At 45.7% G+C, this 21,184-nt stretch overlaps 1 protein-coding gene across 3 annotated transcripts in view; it reads right to left on the bottom strand.

The window, feature by feature from the left end:
* Positions 1-21,184, bottom strand: part of CFAP46 (cilia and flagella associated protein 46) — a 798,890-nt gene that overhangs the window by 125,795 nt on the left and 651,911 nt on the right. For all 3 annotated transcript variants that reach the window (XM_063962013.1, XM_063962014.1, XM_063962012.1), the window contains exons 41-43: positions 14,350-14,547; positions 11,329-11,517; positions 9,179-9,292 (exon numbers count right to left, since the gene is read on the bottom strand). In XM_063962013.1, coding sequence (XP_063818083.1) covers positions 9,179-9,292; positions 11,329-11,517; positions 14,350-14,547 — 501 coding nt within the window. The remainder of the gene's footprint in view (positions 1-9,178; positions 9,293-11,328; positions 11,518-14,349; positions 14,548-21,184) is intronic.

Consider the following 21,184-nt stretch of genomic DNA (forward strand, 5'->3'; position numbering starts at 1 on the left):
CCCAAGGGCCAGGGGTGAAGCCCGAGGCTGTCCCCCCCATCCAAGGGCGGCGGATGGGGGGCTGATAGCCTTGTGTCAAAAAAAGAATATTGTTTTTTGTAGCAGAACTACAAGTCCCAGCAAGCCTCCCACGCAAGCTGGTACTTGGAGAACCACAAGTACCAGCATGCGGGGGGAAAACGGGCCCGCTGGTACCTGTAGTTCTACTACAAAAAAAAAACCAAATAAAAACAGTACACACACACCGTGACAGTATAACTTTATTACATACATGCACACCAATATACACACATACTTACCTATGTTGACACGACGAGTCGGTCCCCTTCTCCACGACGAGTCGGTCCCCTTCTCCACGACGAGTCGGTCCCCTTCTCCACGTAGAATCAACGGGGTACCTGTAAATAAAATTATACTCACAACAATCCAGGGTAGATCGGTCCTCTTCTTTGTTTGTAATCCACGTACTTGGCAAAATAAAAAAACGACAAACACGATCCACGGACTGAAAGGGGTCCCATGTTTACACATGGGACTCCTTTCCCCGACTGCCGGGACCCCCCGTGACTGCTGTCAAAGAGGGTCCCTTCAGCCAATCAGGGAGTGCCACGTCGTGGCACTCTCCTGATTGGCTGTGCGCGTCTGAGCTGTCAGGCGGCGCACTCGAGATACACTGTTGAGCATAGGCGCTCCATTATATCCAATGGTGGGAACTTTGCGGTCAGCGTTTGACCGCGAGGTTCTGTGGGGTCACCCTCGCGGTCAACCGCTGACCGCAAAGTTCCCACCATTGGATATAATGGAGCGCCTATGCTCAACAGTGTATCTCGAGTGCGCCGCCTGACAGCTCAGACGGGCACAGCCAATCAGGAGAGTGCCACGACGTGGCGCTCCCTGATTGGCTGAAGGGAGCCTCTTTGACAGCAGTCACGGGGGGTCCCGGCAGTCGGGGAAAGGGGTCCCATGTGTAAACATGGGACCCCTTTCAGTGCGTGGACCGTGTATGTCATTTTTTTATTTTGCCAAGTACGTGGATTACAAACAAAGAAGAGGACCGATCTACCCCGGATTGTTGCGAGTATAATTTTATTTACAGGTACCTCGTGGATTCTACGTGGAGAACGAGACCGACTCGCCGTGTCAACATAGGTAAGTATATGTGTAACTTGGTGTGCATGTATGTAATAAGGTTATACTGTCACGGTGTGTGTGTACTGTTTTTATTTGGGTATTTTTTTGTAGTAGAACTACAGGTACCAGCGGGCCCGTTTTTCCCTTGCATGCTGGTACTTGTGGTTCTCCAAGTACCAGCGTGCGGGGGAGGCATGCTGGGACTTGTAGTTCTGCTACAAAAACAATATTCTTTTTTTTTTACACAAGGCTATCAGCCCCCCATCCGCCGCCCTTGGATGGGGGGGGACAGCCTCGGGCTTCACCCCTGGCCCTTGGGTGGCTGGAGGGGGGGGGACCCCTTGATTTAAGGGGTTCCCACTCCTCCAGGGTACCCCGGCCAGGGGTGACTAGTTAGTGATTTAATGCCAGGGCCGCAGGGAGCTATATAAAAGTGTCCCCCGGCTGTGGCATTATCTCTCTGACTAGTGGAGCCCGGTGCTGGTGTGAAAAATACGGGGGACCCCTACGTGTTTTGTCCCCCATATTTTTGGCACCAGGACCAGGCGCAGAGCCCGGTGCTGGTTGTTAAAATACGGGGGATCCCCTGTCATTTCCCCCCCGTATTTTTACAACCAGGACTGGCTCAAAGAGCCCGAGGCTGGTTATGCTTAGGAGGGGGGACCCCACGCATTTTTTTCTGAAATTTTAACCCATTCCCACCACTTCCTACTGAAAAACATGCACTGATCCCTCCATATTATTTTAGTTAGTAAAAAAAAAAAAAATATTTTAAAAAATCTATTAAATAATACTTGTGGCTCATAAATAGACAAACCAAGTAGATAATCCCTTCAAATATAAATAGATATGCTATTAGCAATCAAAAAAACACAAAAAAAATGTTTTTCTAATTTTTTATTAGATCACGACAGCAAAATGAGGCGGAATGAAATTGAAGAAATGACTGTCGAAAAGCACTGTTGTCGAATCGACATTCTTCAATTGAATATACTTTTGTCGAAAAGCCGCATTTTTACCATTGCAGACATGTCGAATTTGACAAATGTCGAATTGCAAAAAGTCGAATCTGAAACGGCAGGTTCTTTGTCGAAAAGTACTGTATTGCATTGTCGAATCCAATTCGACAGGTTTTTTTTTGCCGAAAATGCCCCGTTTTTCAACATTTGCGGCAATTCAACAGCAATTGCATATACCCCTTAAAATGTATGTGGTCTAATTACATATGACAGACTATATTTAAGAAAAAAAATCACATTGTACAATATGGGATAAAAAAAAACCTCCGTATGACCATCTATTATTCTGTGACAAATATTATACAGTATATACCGTAGTCTTAACCCCTTCATCACCAAACACACTTTCACATTTTTATTCGATAACATAAGAGGAATACTATTTTTATTTACAAAAACAGAAAAGTTCTTTTGTTTATGCATCTTCTTTAAATATTGGTCTTGGGGGTCTGATTCTGATTGGTCCTTGCATCCTTTGCCGTAGTCATGTCTGAAATACTGCCTGGTGCTTCTTTAGATGCACCTTTGGTCGTACCATAGAAACTTTCACCAGCCCTAAAGTAGGTAGGTGTAGTTTATCCATCCAAGTATGGCCTTCAATTTAAGAAGCTCAGTGTCTATGTAAGCAACCGCTTTCAGTGATGCGCCTGCGTCATTCCCATAAGACGCAACACCTCTGTGCATCTTTTAGCCACTCCCTTGTTACCTGCCAGTCAGCAACCAGGAAAGTCCCTCACATTTCTGCTACTGTGCAACCAAATCTGTACTGGGAATCTGTATGTACAAAATCAGAACCCATGCGTGGTACGAGTGAGATGCATGCGCACGCGAAAAGCATCACTCCATATGACCGATATCGCCACTGTGTCCAACTCACAATCAGGCCCTTAATGTGCTAGACTATAGTATAGGATCTCTGTCTTTTGATTTTTTTCCCCAGATTACTTACTTTTATCTTCATTTTTGCATCCTAATTTGCAAATAGCTTACAAAGGGCCTAATTGCAGTTGGAATATGTGCAGAATGGGTCCTGCGATCGAATTGAAATGCGAACGCCTCTGCCTGATTGGTAGAGGCATTTGGGGGGACGGATGGGGGCGGGGGTATCTGGGGTTGCCGGAAACGGGGGGAAGGGTGTCGCCCATTTTCCGGGAGTGGCGAGGCCAAGCTCCCAGAAGCAGTTTCCTTGGCCTTACAAACTGCACTGCGACTGCTAATCCCAGTAATATAAGGTTTAGTCAGCCTTCAGTAGCAGATGAATATTGTGATCAATGGTCGCGATGTTTCAACCAGAAGGACCAGAACTATGATCGCATCGCAGTGTGCAGTTCGCAAATGCAGGAAGGAAGTGCTATGTACCTTCTCCTGCATTTGCATTGCTTAGGAGCAGCTTTGCAAATACAATCCGTACTGAATTAGGTCACTAAAAGTGTACAAGGGCCTAAATTCAGAGATGTGACTGTATGTAAATAAAGCCAAAGGTACAGTAAATCTCCAAAGGTGGGGCGCCTGTACATGTGCAGAACGGGTCCTGCAACATTAGCCTATTTTTACATCACTGCTGTGTCCAAAGATGTAGCAGCAACGCGAACTGCGTCAGTCTCTAATCAGGCCTTAGCTGCTGACCTTAGGATTCATTTTGTTTTCCCCAAAGGAATTAATATAAAGTAACAGATTTAGCATAAAGATGTGTGGCACGGGTCACTCATATACAGTACAGTGACTTGCTCTACACATCGTTATGCTTAATCTGTTACTTTTCCTGCTACTTTATACCAATTCCATAGTGAAAACAAATTAATCCTACATACAGTAGATTACTATTAGTTTAGTGTACTATAAGTGAATTTCAGATGCTAAATTTGGGAAAATAAACTCAAGCGAGGGAGCAAAATTACAGGTGTAATGTATGAGGACACATTTGTAGTTTTGGAAAGCAAAAGAAAAGGCAGGTAGTCATACTGTCAACACTCAATACGCCGGCAGGAGAATGTCGATGGCATAATACGACACAGTTGTAATGTTAACCAAACAAAAAAGATCTTTCTTGCGCTTATACTAGATGGCAGCCTTTAATCCCACAAGAGAAACCTTCACCGTGGTTTCAGCATAAATCACAAAACACAGAAAATGTGAGAAAAAGTGGCGCGACTAGACACTTCTAGAGACGTTTGTAAGAATTGCTTACACACTAGTGGATTGATACAATGGATAACGATGCACCTTCCATAAATATGGATACTAAAAGGATAACAAAAGGACACAAAACATAGTGTAATCCAATTAAACCAGATGGTGTATCTTTTATTCGTTACTGGTCCCACTCACATGGCATAGATGGTATATTTGCATGTAGAAACCATAAACTTTGTGTATAACTGCTTCCACTTCATGAGGATACAGGACGTATATACTCCAAGGGCACTTAAAATAGGAAAATAGCAATAGTGCAATACCGTCTGTGTATAGGTAAAAAACTGATTATTTAATAGAGACACTCACAAACATAAGTTAAAAAACAGCATGGAAACAGAGAGATGTTGCATGGACATCAGAGGCTACAGGAGACAACAGCCAGCAGCATAGATGTATAGTCACCACCAGTCCCGGTTGTTTGGGAATGCCCCCACGCTGTCAGATATGTATTTCCTCCAAATCTCCCGTCAGTCCAGCACGAACAGTCCCGGCTTAATCGCTTTCGGATATTAAATCCTTCATCAACCGGGACTGGTGGTGACTATACATCTATGCTGCTGGCTGTTGTCTCCTGTAGCCTCTGATGTCCATGCAACATCTCTCTGTTTCCATGCTGTTTTTTAACTTATGTTTGTGAGTGTCTCTATTAAATAATCAGTTTTTTACCTGTACACAGACGGTATTGCACTATTGCTATTTTCCTATTTTAAGTGCCCTTGGAATATATACGTCCTGTATCCTCATGAAGTGGAAGCAGTTATACACAAAGTTTATGGTTTCTACATGCAAATATACCATCTATGCCATGTGAGTGGGACCAGTAACGAATAAAAGATACACCATCTGGTTTAATTGGATTACACTATGTTTTGTGTCCTTTTGTTATCCTTTTAGTATCCATATTTATGGAAGGTGCATCGTTATGCATTGTATCAATCCACCAGTGTGTAAGCAATTCTTACAAACGTCTCTAGAAGTGTCTAGTCGCGCCACTTTTTCTCACATTTTCTGTGTTTTGTGACAGTTGTAATGTTACTTTAATGCAATACATTTGAACAAAGTCGGCATTATAGCTTTCAACAGGATGGTTTAAGAAACATTACAACCGTTTAAGTATTATATTGTCTGCATATTCACGGTCGACATATTCTTGGAGAAGATGGAATTATCTTAACCCTCGATCATGCGGGACAAAATACCTATTGATATATAAAATATAACCTTTAATAATAAAAACAGAAAGCAACATTAAGCAAAGCATTAAAACAAAAAAGAAGTTGACGTCTCATGATTTACTAAGGGGCTAATACAAAGCTGTAGGCAAGTCAGCTGCATGTGCATGCTCGGAAATAAATTCATATATCCGTCTGTATTTATCACTGGCTGCACTGTCTATGGCATAATAGGTAGACAGTGAAAAGGTCGACATGCACAATGTCTTCTAGGGTAAAAGGGTGACACAAGGGTAGACCTTTTGACTGTCGACCTATGGACCTGATTCCGGCTGCACTGCCCCTACCCACCATCACTAACAGAGCGCATATGCACCATCTATATACATGGTGCTAGAGACCCTTTCATATGTTCCTCAATATAGACCTCAATTCCACCTACACGCCTATGACACACTTATGAACACTAGCATACACGCAAACGTCCCATTGCCACACAGTTACACCCATTCAGACGCAAGTAAAGATGAAACAAAGTTGCCCAAAATTGTATAGGCTCATCCAGAGAGCTTGCACAGCAGCATATAGTATCAACAACAAAATGTAAAACACATGAGTAACAGAATGACGTATTGTGTTAAAATGCATGTATTGTGTAGTAGGATACTAAGATTACTGTATTCAGTATCAGTCTCCAAGGTTACAATACACACTATTGATAAAGAAAAAGATGTATAAAAATTGCCAACAAACACTAATAAAACAAGACTGGGTATGAGCAAACACACAAAAAGATAAGGAGCCCTACTCACAACTGCCTGATGCAAGAGGCTAAGGGTCACAGATTGCATACTGTTCCAGCCATATAGCAATGGGAAAAGTGCTTCCAGTAGCTGGGCTATGTGATTCAGTCACTCAACAATGCTGGTTTGGAGTCAGAAGGGTGTTTGAGCACAGAAAAAGGATAAATGAACATTCTGAAAGAACAGTGTAGAGCGGATATAATAGACCCAAATAGCTTTGTAGTTCAGGTATTTGATAAGCTTGGCTAATAAGATGAGTTTTCAGAGGTAGCTTGGAGAGTAGGGTACTGTTTTACCAGGGGCGTTTTAAGAGAGGAGGAGGCCAGTGTGCAGCCTTCTGCTTCAGGGGCCCCCTCCTCTCTGACTGCTCCTGGGTACCCCGGTGGTGCCATCCTTCTCCGCAGCGGCAATAGAGTCTGAGAACAGACTCTATTGCGCATACCTCCGGGAACACGCCGCGGTGGCAATTTTCCCGAAGATTTTGCTAATGCGCATGCGTGAAACTCCGGAAAAATGCCCGCCGTGCTATCTTTCCGGAGTTTTCAGCAGGCGCAAAAGAGTTTGTTCCCCCTAGTGTTCAAACTCTATTACGCTGCTTAGAAGGGATGGCTCCGACGGGGGACTCCAGAGAGGTTAAGTATTAAACAAATGGGTGCAGTGTGTGCGGGGTGGGCCCCCCTGGACCTTGGGGGCCCGTGTGCCTCGCACACACGGCACCCATTATAGATACGCCAATGTGTTTTACTATATAATATGAGGGGTGCTATTCAGAGATGAACACAGCAAGATCTGTGCCCATCTACTCATATGCTGGGGACCGCCCAGCACAGGGCAAAGTCGCTCAGCACGTGTGTTGCGCCGCCCGCGAAGTGTTCGCAATTTAATTGCGAACGCATTGATTAGAAAACGAACCCTGCCTGCTCAGCCTGCCTGTGCTAGCAGGTGGTCCGGCGCCATCTTTCAAAAAGGTTCAAAAAGGGTTGAGATTGCCTAAAGGATAAAAAAAGGGGCAGACTAGATGGGCCAAGTGGTTCTTATCTGTCGTCAAATTCTATGTTTCTATGTTTCTATCTTTTGTCTCGGAGTGGCTGTATGATGTCACACCTGCGTTGTCCGGACCAGGCCCACTAAACGCCGCAGCACCTTTCCCTACAAAGCCCTCGGCTGTCAATCACTAAGCGATCGCATCCTTCTGGGATGCGATCACACGGGGGTGGGTCGCGCACTATGGACAGTGCGCATGCGCAGACACAACGGACATGGCCACTGCTTGCGTACACAGCGGCTGCGTCCATCTCTGAATAAGGGTAGAGGAACGGAATTCCACAAAGAGGGTACAGCCATAGCTGCCAAGAGAAATCCTGTGCCCCGGTACAACAACTTCATGGGCCCCAGCGCTCATCTCTCCCTCCCCCTTCTCGAGGGGGTGTGACCACAGCATGCTGGGGGCATAGCCACATCTCTTTGGGGGGGTGTCAAGCACAAGTGTAGCACCCACTCACAGGAGCATGGCAAGCCTCCCAGCCAGGGCAGTAGAGAGCCTGGCTAGGCACAGGTACTTTTCAGGGGGCATGACCTAATCACAGGAGGCGTGGCCATGCACCATTAGAAAAAAATAAATAAAGGGTTTTTTTAAGCACTTCCCTGGCCACACTGCAGCCCAGCACACAGCAGCGTGTGCTAGGCTGAGAAGAAAAGCTGCAGCTGCTGCTTCCAGGTAAGGGGGGAGACAGGACCTTGGACCCCACTAGGCCCGCCCCTCTCTACACCACTGGGTGCAGCCAGAGTGGTGGAGTTGGGGGATCTGGGAGACTCACGACTTTTCCGGTGGTCCCCTGAACTTCTTAGTGAAGTGGGCAGGATGGGGAAAGAAATACCAGGAATCGCTAGTTTTAGGGATGGGGCGGGGCCAATATGTGCATTATGCAAGTCCCATCATTTTGGTCCAAGCTCCTCCTCTTAGACCTATGATTCATGGGATTACGGCCCTCATTCCGAGTTGTTCGCTCGCTAGCTGCTTTTAGCAGCATTGCACACGCTAGGCCGCCGCCCTCTGGGAGTGTATCTTAGCTTTGCAGAATTGCGATCGAAAGATTAGCAGAATTGCGAATAGAAATTTCTTAGCAGTTTCTGAGTAGCTCGAGACTTACTCCTACACTGCGATCAGCTCAGACAGTTTCGTTCCTGGTTTGACGTCACAAACACACCCAGCGTTTGCCCAGACACTCCCGCGTTTTTCCCAGAAACGCCAGCGTTTTTTTCGCACACTCCCATAAAACGGCCAGTTTCCGCCCAGAAACACCCACTTCCTGTCAATCACACTCCGACCACCAGAACGATGAAAAATCCTCCTTATGCCGTGAGTAAAATACCTAACTTTTGAGTAAAATAACTAACCGCATGCGTAAGCGACTAATCGCAATATAGCGAAAATCGGCAACGAGCGAACAACTCGGAATGACCCCCTATGTCACAACAGGGGCTAGGTTTAATGACACAAAACACCCACCTCCTCAGTTGCCAGCTGCAACGCCCTTCCTGGATTCTCCCAGTGAGGGAAAAAGTAGGCAAGTATGATTTAAAGTGAGTAATGACCTTCAGATGTAATAGTGATCAAACTCCTGAAAGGTAAGCGCTGAATCTGGGTAGTTTTGGAAATTTCAGAGGTCTGTCCCATGTCCTGTATGCACGGGCCGCAATGGCTCCCACTGTGAGGGAGATGGGACAGATATATGAGAGTGTTGGGAGCGGCGGTGGTACAAAGCGACGGGGTATCAGGACAGGACAACAAGGGGGGGGGAATCGAGACTGTGCGAAGGGTGGGGTCTCTCTTTCTATATAGAATATAAATTATTACCTTCAATTCAACCATTTTTTTCATTAATTCATCTAGCTTTTTAACTTGTTGTGTGTTGGCATCAGGCCCCTCTATGTCATTATCTCCAGTGGATCCGGCAGCCTTTCTTTCATCCTAGAAGACATGTGTAAAATTGGAATAAACAATTTAAAGCAAAAAGTTGTTTTAAGTCTGCTTTGAAGGATTAGCTTGCAGCTATATATTGCATCAGGAAGAAATTGAAACATACAGATGAATACAGTATTTATCAGCATGCAACAGGAGTGCAATGCAAGTATTATTGACAGACAATTGTTTGAAGGGCTTTCTAAACTTGTTATTAGTATATGTAAAATTCAAAGCCATTTTACATAATTTTAATTAATTAGAAAATTAAACCTGAAAAAAATAAAGACAGAAAAGAAGTGACGAGAATGGTCCGGTCAGTATCTGTGGTATCCATGAACATGGGCTCGATCTAGCACCCCGAGGAAGTCCAAAATGGATGAACCACTTACAGGACACCAAGGGGCAGATTTATTATGGAGCTGGTTGTCAGATTCTCCACTCATCAGTGGCTTGGACTTATAATTGTAAAACGTCAATAGAAGTTCGTGCTAAACAAGCCTGATTTAGCATTTATTTCTATTGATGTTTTTAATCCATTTGTCAAAGCAACTGGTAATCACCAACTCAGACAACCTGCTCCATACTAAATCTACCCAAAAGCCAGTATGCAATAGTCTCTGAATATGCATTTTAAGCATTTTGCGAGGATTTTCCTGGGAGATGCAAAACTCCATATGTAAGTGAGTAAAACTCGCCAGAAAATTGACAGAAAACTGAGATTTTAAGACATTAGTCGCCTCAAACCGCCAGCCTGATCTTTCACATTTTCAGAATACAACTCACTGGATGTAATAGGCTAAGGGGGAAATGTAGCAGAACGTGAGTTTTGGACGAGAGTAAACTCACTGGAACCCACTGCAAATTTTCAGCAAGTTTCAGCGTAATAGGTTGCGAGTTTGAGGCTGACTCAGGAACTGTTTGGTAAAGTGTGGCGGGTTAAGAAGCCACACTTGCCGACATTGCAACATGTTGCCAGTGTGTTTGCTGGAAATACGCTATTTATTTTAATAGAATAAAAGCATAAGGTCCCCCTTTATGGCACTTGTGCCCGGTCTGGTATTGGAAAAATTGAAGGGACAAAGAGCATTTTTCCATTACCAGCACTAAGCTTAACCAGCCAGGGCTAGTGGAACCATAGAGGCAAAACCCAGAAACCTACAGTATGCAGGTCCACCCTCACATGACTCCACTAGGCCTAGGCCAGTTGGCTCCTCAGGGAAGTGGGGCCTGCAAAAAACGTACAGACCCACCCTTCTGGGTCCAATTAGCTCTAGTTCTAATAACACTAGGGCTCTTCTCCATACGCCAGGGGATTTGGGTATGGAGGTAATGGTTAATCAAAGAACTTGTCCCTTTCGGAACTCTGTGCGACTCTCCATAAGAATGAATAAGGCCAATCTGATTGGGCAGCGCGTGGGAACTGCCACTCCATGACCAGTCAATGCAGCCCTATTCATTCTTATGGTTGTCTCTGCAATGTGATATGTCATAAACTGGACACACACTATATAATTATCTGGCAGATTATCTGCCAGATCTGGCTGGTTATAGTGAATACTGTATCTGGTAATGGATAAGAGCAAATGACAATCGACCATATGCTAACAAAAAAAGGAAAATGGAGGAAGATCTCTTGTTGGATTTAGAATGACCTGTGCTTCTCTGCTCCTTGTCACTTTACATTACAGTATATTGTAATGGCCGACTCAGTCAATACCTTTAAGAATGGGTTAGATAAATTCCTAATGGATAAGGATATCCAGGGTTACGGGGCATAGTCACGCACTATGGTTATTATAAAAAAGAGGGGTAAAACGTAACAGCAGTCATCAACTTCAGTCAAAATTTTATACAAAATAATCATGCATAGGAGACCACAAATAGGTTGAACTCGATGGAAAATTGTTTTTTCAACCTTAGATACTATGTTACTATGCTACTATGTTTTGAGATTAGCTCTTTCTAATTGAGATAAATGAAAACATATAAAACCTGTATATATTTCACTAATGGCACACATGATACACAACTAATATACATACCAATCGGAATTCGCTCCAGTACATGTCTGGATTAAGTGGATCTACTCTAAAGCACAGCAAATGGAGGCATCTTCCAGCTAAGAACAAACACTTTGCTTTCATATCATTACAGCCACCGGTTAGGGTCAGAGCACTGGCCAAGTGAGACAGAGCTGCCGAGGCCACAGTACGGCTGAGTGTTTTCCACTCCTGTAAGAAACAAGGCATCATTAATAACAGACAAGACAGGCCAACAGTTAAGACATATACACTGCAATGTCTAATATACTTACTAAATATAACTATAAGCAACGTTAGAATATAAGATATACAGAACATGTTATGTGCATATACTGTATATATGTAGAAAGGCCAAAGATTAAAAAAAAAAAACAACTAAAACAGTTTGACCATGTTCTCATCAATCGCATACTGTATTTATCAGTATATTCTGACAGCCCAATTTAATGTATGGGACAGAAGCATAAAAATAAAATTAAATTAGTGTCAAATGTATAGCATGCAGTAACCAGAACTGAGGCCATGTTATTTAAAAGAGGGCTTGTAGGGTCAACGTAGGCTGAGCAGTCCATTTTAACAAATGTTTTGCTCAGATTAGTTCACTAATATTGCCATTCCAGTGCATCCAAGGAACGCTCCGGGCAAGCACCCTGCAGTGCCACCTAAAGCGTCCACTCCCAAGCACGCTCTGAGTAATGCATTTCTTCCTGCCGCTGGTTGTCCCATCTACCTAGTGTAACATTACAATGTCATATGTTTAGAGGACCTGGACAGGGATGACCCTAGGCATGTCCGCCATAGATGGTAACCAATGGCATAAACCATCGATGGTAGACAATTATTCTAGATTAGTTCACTAATATTGCCATTCCAGTGCATCCAAGGAATGCTCCGGGCAAGCACCCTGCAGTGCCACCTAAAGCGTCCACTCCTAAGCACGCTCTGAGTAATGCATTTCTTCCTGCCGCTGGTTGCCCCATCTACCTAGTGTGACATTACAATGTCATATGTTTAGAGGACCAGGACAGGGATGACCCTAGGCATGTCGGCCATAGATGGTAACCAATGGCATAAACCATCGATGGTAGACAATTATTCTGTATAGTACCTACCATTGATGGTTTTACCATCATTATTTTTGCACTTATGCAGCAAAACACTGTGTTTAAGAGCCGGGGGCTGTGCAGTGCTGAAGACTGACAGCATAGAAACTCTGTGCAGCAGCAGCCCTCTTTAAACAGCAGGGGGGAAAAACATTGGGTCCACGGCTACCATCGATGGTGGGAAACCACCTGCTTCCCTACCATCAATGGTAACAGTATTTAAGATCCATCACAGCCCATCAATGTTTTGCAACCATCTATGGTACTCCGTAGACTGGGGCAAGCACAGGATGGTAAATTGCTCTGCGCCGGCGCTAATACAACTTCAGCTGTATACTACATATGGGATTTGCTGTAAAATACAAGGATATTAGATATATATAATATATATTTACAGCTTAATTTTGCAGTTACAAACAGCTCATTTTTATTTTTAACTAGCTGGAGTACCCGGCGTTGCCCAGGATTTTCAGAATGTCTTTTTACAAAAATAAATGTAAATATTAAACACACAGTATAAATAACATTGTAGATAGCTGAATATCTGTGCTCGCTACGGGATGAGGATGGTAAATTAGAATGATAGTTGTTCGTTAATTTATGTTGGTTGGAAATCTATTATATAGGCATATCTTGCTTCCCTGACGCACTTTGTGTAGTGGTCGGACTCCTTTTTGGTCCCCCAAGGGACCCTGCTCTTCCCACTACACAACTCTCAGTCTGTAGCTTCCTGCTGCCTCCATTCCCCTCCTCACATCATGTCAGTGCCCCTGTAAAAGTATCGATTTTTTTAGAGTTTCTTATATAGCGCAGCACATTATGTATCTCCTGATATACTCTGTGCTGCTGGGGGACCGTGCTACTTCCACTATATAACTCTCAGTGTGTGGGTTTGTGCTACCTGCATTCCCCTCCACACATCATGTCACTGGCCCTGTCACATGCAGGCCTGTCATCACTGACAGATCATGCATGTCCTGATATAGTCTGTGCTGCTGGCCCACCCCTAGGGGTGCTAGTGATGTGTTACCCCCACAGTGTTTGTTCCCAGAGTGTAAGTCATATGTGTGGCAAGTTTGGTGTAAATTGCTGCAGGCATTCCAGAGTTATGCTGTCTGCTGAAAAACGCTGTGCTGCTGCCTCACCCCTAGGGGTGCCTTACCCCCAGAGTGTTTGTTCCCAGCTTGTAAGTTATATGTGTACCAAGTTTGGTGTAAATTGGTCCAGGCATTTGGGAGTTATGCTGTATCCTGAAATACTCTGTGCTGCTGTCCCACCCCTAGGGGTGCTAGGGGTGTCTAACCCCCACAGAGTTTGTTCCCAGATTGTAAGTCAGATGTGTGCCAAGTTTGGTGTAAATTGCTCCAGGCCTTCCACAGTTTTGCTGTTTGCTGACATACTCTGTGCTGCTGTCCCACCCCTAGGGGTGCTAGGGGTGTCTGACTTCCATAGTGTTTGTTTCCAGAGTGTAAGTCATATGTGTACCAAGTTTGTTGTAAATTGCTGCAGGCATTCCAGAGTTATGCTGTCTGCTGAAATACTCAGTGCTGCTGGCTCACCCCTAGGGGTGCTAGGGGTGTCTTCCCCTCACAGTGTTTGTTGTCAGATTGTAAGGCATATGTGTACCAATTTTTGAGAACATTGCGCCAGCAATTCCGGAGTTATGTTGTCTCCTGATATACTCTGTGCTGCTGTCTGCCCCCCTAGGGGTGCTAGGGATTTCAAATTGTTTTAGTTGCCTCCGCCATGTTTTAATACACTCGTATGTACAGTTTCACGATCTTTGCTTGTAAACTGTGGTTTTGTATAGAAAGACAGAAGGACAAATTTTCATTTTTATATATTAGAATAATCAATTAGTAAATGTGTTTAATAAGCATAAGGAATAGATCATTGTACCAAAATAAAGCGTGCACACCTGTTCAATAGAGTTATAGTCAGGGGTAGCTCTGACAAACTCTTCCACAAAGACACGGAGCTCCCCTTTGCTTTTATTCTCCTGTAACATCTTGCTCTCCTCAGTGGTGACGAGCTGGATTATTTCCAATGAGAGTTCAGCAAAACCAAGCTTCATTTTCGCAAGTTTCCTCTGTACTGGCAAACTGATACCCCCTGCCTGCAAAGAAAATGAAATCATAATGCAGTGTGATCCACAATGTCTAAAGAAGGCTTAACTTGCTCCGTGATGATCAGGGGGAAATAAATAACATATTTAAGATGGAAAATGCATTGGATGCCATGGACTTGTATGGTGGTTTTTGAGAAAACATAAATTCAGTAAAACATGGCTTATTAAATATTTAGAATAATGTTGTCCAACCTGAGACGTGAGGACAATATATAGTTTTGCTAAAAACTGTCATGTAATACATATTTAATATACTGGTTATCATATGATATTTGCATTCTATGGCATATTAAACTACTTTATATAGATCTCAACTGCAATTAGTGGCAAGCGTAGTGTTTTGGTAGCTGTATTCAAATGTAAAAGGTACAGCAACAAGTGATCGATCATGGAAAACAGGGTTTCATGGGTGCCATTCCACTTTAGCTTTTTGCCATTGTTGATATAAATATATATATATTTATATATATATATATATATATAATATGTATACATGTTACATACAGCTGTCTTTTCATACAACCATCCTAGTGCGACGAGTTGCTCCTTCATCTTATTCACATTACAGGTGCAGCAAAACACCCATCACAGTGTACTAGAGACCCTGGGCTGTGACTTTAAATCCAATTGTCCCCGCTGCAGCCAGTTCAGAATAACCTAGCCCTATCAGCACCATTTTTTGCGAAAACACATAGGTCTGGGCACTTATTCTGGATACTATGTGTTTTTGAGATAGAACTGGAACATTTTCACAAAAGCGCCCCCCCCCCCCCCCCTCTCCCCCCTCCCCTCCAAAAGGATGGATAACATTCATTAACCGAAAGCAAAACATCGGACAAAAATCACAATTATACCTTATTTTTGGGCCAAAAATTTAGCGGAGACAATTGAATACCCCCCATAGTGGGCATGCCATACACAACATAGCTATTGTAGCTTAGGAATCATAAGACTTTATCCTATTACTTGAAATATCAGTAATGATCAAATTTTAAAAAGGATTGATAATTTTGTTAGTTTGTGGTGACAAACATTGTCAATACAGCCAAAGAAGCATGGAGTAGGATAGGGTTCTCCAACCTGACCACCATACCTGTCTATTCTGCTGCCTTCCATGGACTTTCCCCTCACCTGCTGCTGTCCGAATCCTTCCTGACGCCTGGGGCTTGTGTCTGGATCATCCTGTGGCTTTATCTCCCGCTGTGTGCGTGGCATGCTCTGCTGCCTGATTGGGGACAGACCTGGATCCGGAACTCTAGTTTCCATGATGCAGCCCACAGTCCTCCCTGCTTCCTCCTGCCATACTGTACTTTGGTGGCCCTGGTGGTGAGTCTCTGTCCCTAGTGACTGCCCCCAGTCCTCTCTGTTAGTGCTGGTCTCTCCTGGACTGTCCTATAGTGTGAGCATTGAGGCACCATTTTGAGACAGCCACCTGTGTGATCTGGTGGCTGTTCTGAAATCCATGTGCCATCCCATCTGATGACATTATGGCCCTCATTCCGAGTCGTTCGCTCGGTATTTTTCATCGCATCGCAGTGAAATTCCGCTTAGTACGCATGCGCAATAATCGCACTGCGATTGCGCCAAGTAATTTTACAATGGAGATAGTATTTTTACTCACGGCTTTTTCATCGCTCCGGCGATCGTAATGTGATTGACAGGAAATGGGTGTTACTGGGCGGAAACAGGCCGTTTTATGGGCGTGCGGGAAAAAACGCTACCGTTTCCGGAAAAAACGCAGGAGTGGCCGGGGAAACGGGGGAGTGTCTGGGCGAACGCTGGGTGTGTTTGTGACGTCAAAACAGGAACGACAAGCACTGAACTGATCGCAGATGCCGAGTAAGTCTGAAGCTACTCTGAAACTGCTAAGTAGTTTGTAATCGCAATATTGCGAATACATCGGTTGCAATTTTAAGAAGCTAAGATACACTCCCAGTAGGCGTAGGCTTAGCGTGAGCAACTCTGCTAAAATCGCCTTGCGACCGATCAACTCGGAATGAGGGCCTATATTACTGGGCCCCAGCTGCTGGTGCTTTCCTCACAGCTGCAGTAGGAGGACGGGGGGGGGGGGGGGGGATGAAGTGTAGCATATAGGGGATGTAGTGTAGTGTAGCATATAGGGGATGTAGTGTAGTATGTAGTGTAGTGCAGTGCAGTGCAGTGTATAGGGGCATGTAGTGTGGTGCAGTGCAGTGTGTAGGGGATGTAGTGTAGTGATGCAATGCAACATATAGGGACACGTAGTGTAGTGATGCAGTGCAGTGTATGGGGCATGTAGTGTAATGATGTAGTGCAGTGAGGTAGTGCAACATATGGGAACACACAGGGGGCAGGTGGTAGAACAATCTGCTGGGGGACCATGTGACAGAAGGGGGGGGGGGAGCGCAAAATTCCTGCCTTGCCCATGGGGATGAAAATCCTGGTTTTGGCCCTGGTCTGGACCAGCTGCTGAGGGTGGACAGTGGTCCCTCTTTGCAGTGTTTTACATAGATTTTCTTTTCAAAGGTGGTGTGGCAAACCCTTGCCGATTTTGGCCACGCCCCCTCAGTACTCTGACCCCGTGGATATCTCAATGTGTTTGATTGTGCAGGTTCTGGGGCACTCACTTTGGGCCTGATTCAGATGTGGATGGAGACAGCATCGCTGCTGCTTACTGGGAAGCAGCAGCGATGCTCAGATATAGAAGTGCAGCAGGAGGTGCATGGTATAAGCAGACGCATCCTGCTTGTATGTGTGATCTATTGCTGCATCTTAAAATGCAGCATTGGGTCACCTGCAACACCATCGGCCAGCTGTGTGACCCATAAGGTTAGCCGCAGCTCCATCCAAGAGGCCACGAAATCTTTACTGAATGACAGAGACTCTGGCTTTGGCACCCCCACAAACAGAGATGACACGTCTCCGGTTTGAGAAATGCCATAACCCCCTTTACCCCTTCCCCAAACAGCTACAGACTGTCAATCACTTGATGTCTGCTGCTGTACTGCATCTGATGACTGTGCATGTGCAAAGTACTGAGCATTGGTACTTTGTGTCCTATGTGCCCTGGATCGGGCCCTTTGTCTTTAGATGTAACAATCCCGTTAGGTGCATCTTTAGACACAACCAGACGCACCACGGAAACGTGCACCTGCCCCATGCTATGTACAGAGTCTCCATTAGAGTATAGTCTCCAATGTATGCGTCTGTTAGCAACCACTTCTGCGACACTCCCATTTCATGCCCATAAGGCGGTACACCTCCGTGCATTTCAGTCACCATTAAGTAACTACTCATTTCCAATACATGGCAGACTCTGTATGCACACACTATAGGATGCATGCACAGTGAGAACTTGTAGCTACTTAGACGCATGCACAGTTTAAAAATATTGGGGGTGATTCAGACCTGAGCGCTAGGGTGTGTTTTTTGGATCCCTGATTCCCTGCGATCAGGTAGTCGCCGCCTACAGGGGGAGGGGTAATTCGCTGTGCAAGAGTGCGTTTGGAAGTGTAGCAGAGCTGCACAAACTAATTTTGTGCAGTCTCTGTGCAGCCCAGGACTTACTCTTCCATTCGATGATCGGGGCCCGGAGCCGACGTAAGAAACCCTCCCTCCAAACGCCTGGTCCCTCCTGCGTTTTTCCGTACAGTCCTTGAAAACGGTCAGTTGCCATCCACAAATGTCCTCTTCCTGTCAATCTCCTTGCGATCGCCGGTGCGTTCAGAATTTTCGCACCATCCTGTCGCTACCTGGCAATCCCCGTTGCTGCGGGCATTGCGGTGCATATGCATGCCCAGTTCAGACCTGATCGTCCGCTGCGCAAAAACGCACAGCAGCGATCAGGTCTGAATTAGTCCCATTGACAATTTGTGTGATCATCAGCATTGCGTATCACTCAGAATCAGGCCCAACTCCACTACGGCATCAGATGAAGCACTGGCCGCTGACTAGGAAGAGAAGCAGCCAGTAGCTTCTTACAAGTGACGCTGCCAGCTGCTTCTCCACCATATCAGTGGTAAGAATTTAATTTGAAAGTAAAACATAAATGCCATAGGTTGAATAGTTTTTATAGGAACTGTATCTTCTAGAACAGTGCTTCTTATCTGCAGTCCTGAGGTACCCCCAAAAATGTCATGTTTTGTGGATCTCTTTCCAATGCACAGGTGAGCTAATCTATGTTGCTGGGTCAGTAATTATCCAACCTGCTGCCATAGACAGAAATCCTCAAAACATGACCTGTTGGGAGTTACTTGAGGGTTGGTGTTAAGAACCAAAATGTTCTAGGAGCAGGGGTGTAGCGAGGGTGGCTCCAGTGGAGCGCGAGCTCTGGGTGCCAAAAAAGTTAGAGGGCGCACTGCTGCGCACCAACCCCTTCCCTCGGGCCACTGTACTGGCAGCCGCAGAGCTGGAGGAAGAGAAACAGAGGGGGCGCACACTGACTCGGAGACTAGGTAGACACTGACAGCTGGCACATGCCACACTCTGCCGCAACTCTCAGTTTCCTGGAAATTGCAGCACATGTCTCTACTTCAGATGTTGCAGCAGCTCTCTCTGCCTTAGCTGCTGCAGCACCTCTTTCTGCCCTAGCTTCTGTGGAACCTCTCTCTGTCCCAGCTGCTGCAGCACTTCTCTCTACATTGATGCTGCAACACCTCTCTCTGCTGCAGCACCTCTCTCTGCAGCAGCTGCTTTAGCACCTCTTTCTGCCCTGGCTGCAGCAGCACCTCTCTGTGCCATGGTTGCTGTAGCACTTCTCTCGACATTGATGCTGCAGCAACTCTCTCTGCCCCAGCTGCTGCATCAGCACCTCTCTCTGCATCACTTTGTGTCTCAGGCTTCTGCAGCACCTCTTTCTACCCCTCAGGCTGCTGCAGCACCTCTCTCTGCCCCTCAAGCTGCTGCAGCACCTCTCTCTGCCCCTCAGGCTGCTGCGGCTCAGCTCTCTCTGCCCCTCAGGCTGCTAAGGCACAGCTCTCTCTGCCCCTCAGGCTGCTAAGGCACAGCTCTCTCTGCCCCTAAGGCTGCTAAGGCACAGCTCTCTCTGCCCCTTGGGCAATTCTGGGACATTATTTTCATTGAAGCATAGTGGGATTATCAGGTTTGGGATGGCAGTTCTAGGGTATTATTTTCATTGAGGCATTGAGGGATTATCAAATCAGAGGGAGGGGGTGCAATTTTGGTGCATTATTCTCATTGAGAGTTTGGGTGGGTTTCAGGTATGAGGAAGGGGAATCACATTTGGCCATAATTTTCATTGAGGCATTAGGAGATTATCAGATCTGGGGGTCAATCAACCTACCAGTATATTTTTGGATTGTGCGAGGAAACCGGAGTACCCATGCAAACACGGGGAGAATATACAAACTCCACACAGGGTCATGGTGGGAATCAAACCCATGACCTCAGTGCTATGAGGCAGTAATGATAACCATTACACCCTGTACTGCCATGCCCCTATGTTGTTGCAAGCCTTCGGCACGCACTGACCCGATTTTATACATGGTGAGCACCCAAAGGAAACTTTTGCCCTGAGCTCAAAAAGGTCTAGAACTGGCCCTGTCACCAATTTATGATTTTTAAATATTGTTTCTTTTCAAATGTAACATGCCACCACATGTTGGCTAGGCCTCCAATTCAGTACAGGGGAGGGGGGCACCAAAATATACCCTTGCTCCGGGCACCATGGCGCCTAGCTACACCTCTGTCTAGGAGACTAGTATAGCTACAGTAAATATGAAAGAAAGAAAGATAGATATGATAGGTCTAACTGAGCAGGGAGTAGTTATTACTACACTAAATGAAACCAGCCAGATAAGATGTTCTCTATCCACATATAGTGAGGTAGCTACAGTATGTTCAGTTATATATACAGGCCTCCTGCATACCAGGATCAGAACCACAGGGCTGACAGTAGAAAAATAAGGTCTCTGTACAGGGCCGAAACTAGGGGGGGGGGCTAGGGGGGCAGGCGACCTGGGCGCCGGATTGGTGGGGGCGCCGAGACCCCCTAACCAGAGCTATCGCTGTCCGCTAAGTGTGGTCCGCAATGCGAGGCTCCTGGTCAGGGAGATCGCGCTGAAACTGCTCCGTCCTGCACTGCTAAGCGTGCCGCTGTGTGTCTTTGAAGTGAGGGGAGAGAAGACCTGGTCAGGGAGATCGCACTGAAATTGCTCCATCCTGCACTGCCTAAGCTTATCGCTGCCTGTCAGCTGTTTGACAAGCGCAGCAAGAGCAGAGTGGGAAACTCTGCTGCTTGCTGCACCTGTGAAACAACTGACAGGCAGCAGGAAGCTTAGGCAGTGCAGGACGGAGCAATTTCAGTGCGATCTCCCTGACCAGGTCTTCTCTCCCCTCACTTCAAAGACACACAGCGGCAGTGCTACGTGGGGAAGGAGGAGAGCAGCTAATTACTATATAAGTGAAGAAAAGGGGGGGGGGGACTACAGGAAGTACAGCTGAGGCCAGGGGAATAACTGACATCACCCAGCAGCCCAGCTTCCCCTCTTCACTCCTCTGACCTCTCTGCAAGTTTCCCAGACCCCAGGTCTCCTGCTGCTCCTCCGTTCTTCCCCTGCTTCCTCTAACTGAAGCTGAGCTAGAGAGGCCATCAGAAGTTATCCAGCTGTGCCTCTCTCCCCTGTAT

This window comes from Pseudophryne corroboree, chromosome 3 (genome assembly GCF_028390025.1).
Source record: "Pseudophryne corroboree isolate aPseCor3 chromosome 3, aPseCor3.hap2, whole genome shotgun sequence".
In the NCBI taxonomy this organism is placed as follows: Eukaryota; Metazoa; Chordata; class Amphibia; order Anura; family Myobatrachidae; genus Pseudophryne; species Pseudophryne corroboree.